Source organism: Vanellus vanellus (genome assembly GCF_965231255.1).
Source record: "Vanellus vanellus genome assembly, chromosome: 3".
NCBI lineage: Eukaryota > Metazoa > Chordata > Aves > Charadriiformes > Charadriidae > Vanellus > Vanellus vanellus.
This window is the reverse complement of record NC_138907.1, coordinates 22,251,433-22,261,385: the sequence shown is the minus strand read 5'-3', so window position 1 is coordinate 22,261,385 and position 9,953 is coordinate 22,251,433. Positions and strand designations below refer to the sequence as shown.

General features: G+C 43.6%; 1 protein-coding gene across 1 annotated transcript in view; it reads left to right on the top strand.

Moving 5' to 3' along the window:
* Window positions 1–1,975: 1,975 nt before the first annotated feature.
* MIA3 (MIA SH3 domain ER export factor 3) overlaps window positions 1,976–9,953 on the top strand; it is a 28,820-nt gene continuing 20,842 nt past the window's right edge. The window contains exons 1-3 of the mRNA XM_082480398.1: window positions 1,976–2,141; window positions 2,878–3,011; window positions 8,992–9,078. Of these exons, the coding sequence (XP_082336524.1) occupies window positions 1,979–2,141; window positions 2,878–3,011; window positions 8,992–9,078 (384 nt within the window). The 5' untranslated portion in view covers window positions 1,976–1,978. The remainder of the gene's footprint in view (window positions 2,142–2,877; window positions 3,012–8,991; window positions 9,079–9,953) is intronic.

Sequence of the window (9,953 nt, the reverse complement as noted above, 5' to 3'; positions counted from 1 at the left end):
CAAGCAAGTGGACCTAAAGATCAGGCTTGGAATTAAGCCATAAGAAGTGTTAATGTCAAGGGAAAAATAACTTGTGTTTCATTCATATAGTCATCATAAATACATTAAATGTATTTACTTCCATATTGTAAATTGTGATTAAATTCACCTCTAGATGTTATGAGTTTGGCTTTCTGAGAGCTTTTTATCAGCCAACATCAGCAATGGCAAATAGGTATCACCTCATTTTGCAGGATGTGAAATACAAAAAATGTCAACAAAATTCCAGGGGGGCTGGCAGCAATGCCTGCGTGCTGCAGCCATGATACTGCGCTAGGCCAGGAGAATGTGTGTGGGCACTGGGCGAACGAATCATTGCATCTCTGTAGTGTGTGGATGTTTCCTTAACCTTGGGATGGACCAGGCTGTAAGCAATGGCAGGATGTCCAAGGTGCGTTTGGCAAAGAGGAACCAAAGCCATTCATTGCAGCACTAAGGAAGATGACCTGTTCCTGCCTTGATGCTTTTTCATAATGTGATTAAAATATTAAACTGCTTTAGAGGGGGGCGTACATATTTTTCAGAGATTACTTAGCAGTAACTAAGCTTGGATCTCAGGCCCTGTATGATGAGGCTGTAGAAATGAGAGTGTAGAGCAAAAATCAATAATCATGAGGATACGATAAGAACACAAGCAGTGCCTCTAATGCCATTAGCAGTGGTGATTGCTAGCTCTTGTGATGGGAGCTGGCAATAAGTGGAGCAGTAGGATCAACTGCTTCTATCACAGTTGCAGAACAAACCCCACATAGCTCAAGTTAAGAGGGCTTATCATTTAACAGGGCTCTTAAAAAAAAAAGCCTCAGCTGTCCACAGTTGTTCTTTGACATGCACAAAACAGCAGAATCCTTCACTTTGACCATCAGTTTTGCCAAGTGCCTATTCAATTTGGGAGCAGCTTTAGAATTTGCCCTTTGGAAAGTGATTTTTTTTTGTTGTTGTTTTACCATTTGATAAAACAGCAGGGGACTATAATATTACCTATGCCTTCTTCGGTGCGTCTCTTATTCCCTTTGTCCAGTCAGGGACTGTGCTGAACAAATCACATGGCTCTGAAAAGAGGAGGGAGAAGAAGTTTTGTTCATTTTTCTCCTGTACGTGACCGTTGTGACTTCTGCTGTTATTCTACCATTTTAGACCTCTAAAGCAATATAAATGCAATGTAAAGAAGAGCTAATAAAAAAGGGCAGGCACGCGTCTAAGTGGCACATCTTTTAGTTTGCAAACATCCATAGTTAAAACGTAGCAGCAAATGGAAACCGAAGCTACAGACGGGCAAGACGAGGCCTGTTGGGGACCCTGCGTTTCCAGATGGGCGTGCAACCCTTCATTTGCCTGCGCTCTCCTCACTGGGGCTGCGGGTGAATGAGCTCGTACGCCCCCATTACCGCAGGTTTAACCTCAAACTCTCAGGAGGTTGCTGGGGCAGATGCCATGCTTGCTTGGTGGCGGTTGTGCCTCTTGAGCGCAGATGGGACCTTCTTGGTGGAGTGGGAGGGAGAGCAGTGGGGTGGATGTTTGGATCCGTGGCATCCTTACCCTTGCGTGGGAGGGTGCGGGGTGCACGGGGGCGATCATGCCTTTTTCTGCACCATGGTCAGGCCGCTGGGCCATTCTTGTTACTTCAGCGGTCCTCTGCTAGAGAAAACCGCCGCACAAGTAAGGGGCAGGAGCCCCTCTCTGCTAGGAGGGACCCTGAAAAAGAGCCGGACTCTCGCCTGGCACAGGTGTCTGGAGTGTCCCTTCCCAGCAGGATTGGGATTGGGATTGGGATTGGGATTGGGATTGGGATTGGGATGCCGCCGAGAGGGAGGGTCCGGGCGCTCCCCTCCTCCTCCTTCTCCTCCTCCCGCCGTGGCCGGTCCCTCCCCCGCCACATCGCCCTCCCGCCGGTGCTGCTGACGTGTCTGCTCCCTCCCCGCCGCCGGCGCCCGCCAACATGGCCGCAGCCCCGCCGCCGCCGCCGCCGCCGGACCCCCGGCTGCTCCTCGCCCTGCTCCTGCTCCTGCCCCCGCCGCCCTCCCTCCTCTGCGCCGCCGCCGGGACCGACCTGGGCCGCCGCTTCGCCGAGCGCAAGCGCTGCGCCGACCCCGAGTGCAGCAGTGAGTGTGGGAAGGGGTTGGCGGGGGGAGCCCGGCCCGGGAGCGGAGCGGGCGGTCGGTGCTTGCCCGGTCGGTCCCTGCCCGGTCCCCGGCGTTCGGCACAGCCGGGAGGCCTCTTCCCGCGCCCGGGAAGTTGTTACGGGAAAAGATGCGAACGCCGCATGGCTGGCGGGGGCATTTCCCAAAGCTCCTCTGGCTCTGGCACGGAAATTGGGGAGAATCGGGAAAATGGAAACGCGGCGCCGACCCGCGGCGTTCCTCGTCTTTTCACCAAGTTTTTCGATCCCCACAGCTCCTTTTTTTTTATTTTTTTAAATTTTATTTTACACGCCCCCCCCCCCCCCTTCCCCCGCAAAACCCTCTCTTAATAAACGCGTGTTGTTTATGCGCTGCATAGTTTCAGGGCTGCTTCGCTAGGACATAGATGTCATCTTTCAGCCCGTCTAATTTAATATTAATAATTAGCTTCATAGCGCGCTTCTGAAATGTAATTCTCAAGTGCTTTGTCAAACGCTTGTCTTGATCAGTGAGCTTGCTTTTATTATTTTTTTAATAGTCTCTTATTCTAGTTATACTTTCAGTTAAGTTCTTATCTTTTGACCCAATCTGGAAAATAGAACAGTGCATGCGGCAAGGTCTTGTTTTCTGCCAGTTAGCAAAGACCCGTTTCATGAAACTGTTTTTTTATTATTATTATTATTAAAGTAATACACTTCATTTCGTTTTCTTTGGACAGTGTTAATGTGCCGAGGGAAGGCAATGCAGGATTTTAAAGGTCCAGACTGTCGCTTTGTAAATTTTAAGAAGGGAGAAGCGGTGTACGTATATTACAAACTAATAGGAAAATCAACCGAGCTTTGGGCTGGAAGTGTAAGTACTGTAAAGCATTTGTTCTGCTTGCTCTTCTCGGGGCTTTCCGTTGGTAGTCTTTTTTCCTTCCTTTTGCCTCATGGGAGAACACTTTGGGTTTTGAACATAGCTAAATAATGTAATGAAGGCCATTTTGTCTGGAGACCAGTGTGAAATGGGATGCGGTTTGATCAAACCTAAGGCATTAAGTGCTGTGAAAAATGGGCACCACAAGTGCCCTCTAAAAACTGTTAGAAAACTGCCTTTGTGTTGAAAACCTCCCATTGCAGCTCTGTAAGTGGTGGCCCGTGAGCCTGCCTGGAAGCTGAGCCTCCCTTCCCACGAGGCTTAAGCCTACGCTTGCATTTACCCCTGATGTGGGCTCATCCTGCGCTCCGTAATCCTACTAAAGATCATTCCATGTATGTACATGTTTTAATCACGTTACTCTTCCTAATATTCAGCTGCTGTCCTTCCCCTTTAATCTAAGCTGCATGCAGAGTTGGTGGAAAAAAAGTAGTAAAAATAAAAAGAATTAAGGTAAATTTGGGTTGGGTGTTTTTTTTTTTTTTAAAAGGTCTGTCTCTCAGCCTTAGTAATGCGTTGTAGCAGCTCGCAGAGCAGCAGCTTTGTCTGAGTCGTTGTCTTTGGGCAATCTGAGAGGGTGCTGTTAATGGGAAAGAAGGTTTGCCAGACTTGCAGTTATTTCATAGAAAACTCATCTTGGCTTTCACAACAAACACCTTATTTGCCCAACAGAAGCAGAACTGAGATACCCTGGAGGAAGAGCAGTTTTTGTGGACTTCCCTTGAAAAGGCTGGCAGTCTGGAGGTTGCTTAGACCTCGTCCCTGTTGCCCTCTCCCTGTGCTTCCCCTACACACTTTTTTGTGTCCAAATCGTTTACTTCAACCTCCTTTCATACTCTGGTCTTCTACAAGAGATAGACAATTGACTCTGACAGTGGTCTAGGCTGCTCAAAGCCACACTTGGGTGTTGACCATGGGACTAGTGGTTTAGTGAAAAGCAGGATGTATCACTTTCTCTAACCTGTTCAGGCTGGGTGTGGGCAGCCAAGCTCTCAGCAGGAGCTGAATCCAATTAGAACAATACAGAAGAGAGCAGAAAACTGCAGCACGTGGTTAAAGAAGAGTTTATAATTGTATCATGCTGGTAATTCCCTTCTGACATGTACTGTACCATAAATAATCTGGTTAATTAGCCGGTACTGGTTTCCAGGGCTGCCAGTACTGAGATGCAGAGTAGCAACGTGGGGCCAATTTTGCATCTTCTAACAAGGTGTAATGCAGGCTGCAAGATCAGACAGCAGGTTTACAGTAATTGCTGAGTTAATATTCAGTTTAACTATTCACTGATAGGAAGCTCATGCAAGAGTTAGGTGTGTCTCCAAGTTAAAAGGATGTTTGCTTTAACAAGTACAAGCTGAAGTTGGCAGGTCTAAAATAATTGCAAGGCTCCATTTTATTTGTTGTCATTTTTTTAATTGTGTTACACTATTTTCTATGTTCCTTTTAGAGCAGCAATGACAGACAAATTCCTTTCAGTTGGTGGCTATAATTTTTTTTTTTTTTTAACCCAGTTTGACTGCTTCTGTATTAATCATAATACTGCAACAACCAGCGTGCAGACGCTGCAGCGGGTCCGAGGTGCCTACCCTTGCATGTTGAGTAGGGCACTGGCATGTGTGACCCTGTCCCTGAGTTGCAGATAGCGCTGGGGTCTCTCTCATCCAATGTGACTTCCTATGCCAGGTTCAGCTGCACAACTTGATTTATGCAGACCAGCCGTGCACACTCTGTGTAGTCTTGGAGCTAGGGGGAGGCTGAGGCTTGCTAATTAAAAGCAGGCTACCTAGCGAGGTCTGCGATCAAACAAATTCCAATGGAAGGCACGTTACCTTCTGCTGCAGCTCTTTTGGGGTCTCATGGCATGACTTTATATGTGCTCTTGTGCGTCATTTGGTCTCGTGCATCTACCCTACTGCCTTTTTCCATTCCCCAAAGTTTTTGGGGAAAGTATTTATGAGGGCATAATGGAAACTATGAAATCAAGGGATAACTGGTATTCTGATCTTCGGATGGGGGCAGAGGTGAGGGAAATGTGTGTACAAGAAGCTTGAACTACTGCAACCTGGGGCTTATTTCAAACAAGTTGTAAATACAGGCTCTAATTCTGAAATTGATTTTGAGGAGCAATGAGAAATACAATAGTATTTCTGACCTGAAGGGAGATGATCTGATAAAAAAGGAGCCTTTCATCAAGGCTGAAAAATCTATAGCAGTTTGGTCTGGGCTTTATTTGCCTTTGCTTTTCTAATTCACTCCACCCTTATCAAGCCATTGTTGATTTTTTTTTTTTTTATTATTTTTTTTTCCCTATGCCAGCAAACATGCTGTATTTTAACAAAATAGATATTTATTTTATGATCCCAGTCTTGTATACTTTATTGCTTGCAGAACTCCCATTGAACTCAGTGAGTATTTTGCATGTGAAAAAATTCTGGAACCCAGTTATAATATATATTCTATACATTATATGGCATGCAGTTTTTAGCAGAGCTGTCTAAACCTTATTAATAAAGCAAAGCCAAATGCTTGGGCAATATTTGTGGCTGTTATTTAATAGTGATTTTATGTTATGAATTTCATTAATATGTCAGTTCCTGGAAAATACTTGATTATTTCCCAAAACTGAAAGGTGGAGCACATCTAGTACTCTCACTGTAGTTCTGAGGAGAAGGATCTGGGGGTCCTAGTAGACAGTAAATTATCCATGACCCAGCAATGTGCCCTTGTTGCCAAAAGGCCAATGGAATCCTGGGCTGCATAGGGAAGAGCGTGGCCAGTAGGTCGAAGGAGGTCATTCTCCCCCTCTACTCTGCACTGGTGAGGCCACAACTGGAATACTGTGTCCAGTTTGGGGTCCCCAGTTCAAGAGGGACAGGGAACTGCTGGAGCAAGTCCAGCAAAGGGCAACTAAGGTGATTAAGGGATTGGAGCATCTGCCTTATGAGGAAAGGCTGAGAGAGCTGGGACTCTTTAGCCTGGAGAAGAGAAGGCTGAGGGGAGACCTTATTATGGCATACAAGTATCTAAAGGGTGGGTTGAAGGAGGATGGAGCCTGGCTCTTTTCAATAGTTCCCAGTAACAGGACAAGGGGCAATGGGCACAAGTTAGAACATTGGAAGTTCCATTCAAATACACGGAAACACGTCTTTACGGTGAGGGTGACAGAGCACTGGCACAGGCTGCCCAGGGAGGTTGTGGAGTCCCCTTCTCTGGAGATTTTCAAGACCCGCCTGGATGCAGTCCTGAGTAATGTGCTCTGGGCAATCCTGCTTTGGCAGGGGAGTTGGACTAGATGATCTCTAGAGGTCCCTTCCAACTCTGAAACTCCGTGATTCCGTTATTGTCCTGTGCACCGTGTCCCGCTCTAAAACTAGGCTCTTCTTCAGCATCCACCTTACATTGCTTTATACCATCAAGTTGTGTGATGTAGACTTTCCTCCTATGCATCTCTCCTGCACTCTGCCCTCATCTTTAGCAGGCTCCAGAACTATTTCGGATAATTCCAAATAAAAACTGCTGCTTTTTAACAAAACATTTTAGCAAAGACACTTTAAATTACTGGTGCAGAAGATTATTTTCTTATGGCAAAGAGCTGAACTGTATTCCTTTGATTCAAGGTTGAGAAAACTATTTCTGGCATCGCATTACAAGAAATGGACTTGGCTGCAGATTGTGACTTTTTTTATGTGGGTGGTTGTTTTGTTTTGTTTTCAAATCTTATACATAGGGTAATAAAAAGGAAGACAGGAGGGGTAAATTTAAGGTAAGACAGGAAGACAGAGTATGTCTGGAGGACCTAGAGGATCAGGGATTTTTTTTTCCTATTGTTTCTGTGTTTTCTTAATGCCAGCATTCAGCAAGGGGAGACCAAACCAACTCTTCTTTGAGCAATGTTCTGCAGTGTTAGGTACCTGGGATGCCTGTGCTTTAGGGATGTGGACTTCAAGATTGAAAGCATTTGAACATTTTCTTTCCCAGCTGTCTGTTTTCTGTCACTGAGGTAGGTGGTGTGAGGGTCTGGCTTCTTGGTCAGTGGTAGTGGTTGAATCTGCTGCAGTTGGCTGGCACACGTGGGCCCTGGTGGGGACAGATGCTGTACACACAGCTACGTGTTTTGTCCACCCACGACATTTAGCTGGGAAGAGAGTGAAACGAAGGATGCGCTTTTTTGTCTGTTATTTACTTGGCATTCATAATGCCTTTCCTCTATCATGTCTGTAGAGAATGAAGAATGTTTCCTTTATTTGCACAATGAGGCATTTTTTCTCTTACAACAGAGGACTTGTAGGGAGAGGAGCAGATGAAATTTTGGGCATGCGGATCCCATATGGCTCATAAACCACTTAAGTGGCAAACTGGGTCACTGCAGAGGACTTGTATGGTCAGCAGCTTGGATTACACTAAATGAGTTTCAAATTGTGATGCCTAATTATAATGGTAGTCACGGAGATTAGTCTGTAAGGAGGCTACTTTGAAGCTTTGGCTTTTGTTTTCAGAAAGATCATTTAAAACTGAAATAGAAGTTTGTAGAAACAGACCAATTTAGAATAAAACTGTAGTATATGCACACAGACAAGGTTTTGATTTGACCTGTCTAGTTTAATTTCCCATTCCCAATAACTCCCAATACCTGCATACATTATCTCTTTTCTGTGAGGAAGTATCTCTATGTGTTTACAAAAGGTGGGGAGGTAATAGATTTATTTTTTTATCTATGTAGAACTAACCTGAGAGTTCTCAACTATGGAAGGTAAGATTTGCATGAGAAATACAGTGCTTACTTTGCTTGCATAACAGCAACATCAAAAAAGGTATTAATGCATATTATTTACTGGATATGATTTTCCTTCCTTTTCTGCCATTGTAAATCCAGAAACTTCAGGTCAAGTGAGCCTATTTCAGTGATATCAATGTAATAGTACATATATGTATATATCCCTAATTATTTTGGCATAACTGTCTTCCTTTTTAATTTGATCTTTAACTGACTGCTCTTCCCAAATAAGTTTTTCAAGAAAATTGGCAATTGTCATCTTCCTCCTATAACAAAACATTGACCAACACTTTTTTACCCCCGGATATTTTGGTGTCTAGGAAGTCTGTACCTTTCTAGGTGTGTCCACCAGGCTCTAATTGCCTGGATTATCTAATCTGTGTAGTGATAGCATGCTATTAATATTGGCTTCTTGACAGCTGTTGTCAGAAGTCTCAAGTGAGAGCATTACCGTGTAGATCTTATCCAGTGAGTGATAAGAGAGATTCTTGTCTTCCACTGTTTGCCTTGGCTTAGCACGTTGACTTGCTTGAAAATAGCCATCTGCAACCGATTTTTGCTCATATTAGTCACTGAAGAGCAACAATGCATTTGTATATTTTTCCATGCAGGTTTTAAAATAGATTATTATTACCTCAGGTACAATTTTGCGTTTTCCTAAAATCTGCTTTAAGAATTTTTTTTTCTGAAGCTACAAAGTGAGCCTATTTCAGACTATAATATTGTATGTGGATGTAGATCTTATTAGCCAAAGTTCCTCTTCTTCTTACTACTTGAGAAAATACTTGAGGCATACGTGGTGCCAGCGAGAGTGCACAATAGCAGTTAAAGCATGTGAACCAGAATGCTTGGGCTTCACTCCCAGTTCTTCTTGTAATTTGTTGTAAGTCAAGCTTTAACACACGAATAGTAAAACTTACCAACTGCACAAAGGTGTTGTGAAATCTAAGTATAAAACCTCAATGAAAACAAGGCATTGCTAATCTTATTTTATTCACTGTGTTAAACCTCATTTAGAAATACCTGAGAGTGAGTTTGATGCATTTGTTACTAGTGTCTGTAATTAGGATTTTAACATAATCACATGATTTCAAAAGCTTCTTTACTGCTTTTTGTTTGCTTGTCTTTGTTTTCTGGCAGGTTGGAAGTGATTTTGGATATTTTCCAAAGGATTTACTTGAAGTAAATCATAATTATTCCAATGAGGAGCTAGAGTTACCAACAGATGTAAGTCTTAATTGTTATTGTTTTAATTGGGCTGCTTACTTACCTCAGCATTCAATAAAAACCTGAGGAGAATGGGAATATCAGTCATCCTTAGTTACCTTTTGTTACTAAGCAGCTACATATGTGCAGAGATGCACATATGTGTCGGGGGGTGGAATGTTTGTGCAGCTATGTATGCGGATGGGTGTGTAAGCCCAAAATTTGGTCAGTGATCTTTCTTTTCTTGAATATTCTGGTTTTCTTTTAACAAAATCTGTTTGGATTGAGCTCTAGAAATGCTGCTAGCTGTCTCGCACATAGGCTGTTTGGTATGTATGCAGAATTCTTTCTTTTTCCAAACTTTAGAATTTTAAAGTATTATCAGAAACAAACAAAACCTGAAACACTGTTAGCCCTTGATTCTAGAATTGGTCCTTCAACCCTTACACACGTAAGTGACTTTCATGCAGTAATAGCTAGTAACTTCAGAGTTGTGCGAGTAAGGCCGGTTTGTGGTTGCAGCTTCAGACCCATATAAAATCATATTCTGTGGTTTGCACTGCTGTTTAATTTATTTTTCAGAAATTGTGTGACAGGCAGCTCCTGCTTGGAGGACTTGGTCATTTGAGGGGAGACCAACTGAAAGAGATTGGGACAAGCAAGCTTAGTGATGTTTTCCTTCTCCTCACTGGCATTCAACAGTAGACTTGTTCTTAATTCAGGATATATGTGATGATTAATGTATAATACTGTCAACCCCATTGCTGACTTCCAGTTTGTTCCTCACTAGGAGGTCTTTGAAGGGGCTAAGACATAATATTTTTACTTAGGTTTTAAGAGTCCTTGGGCAAAACTTCACTGATCAAAGAGACTTTTGGTTAAGGATGCAAGGGGTT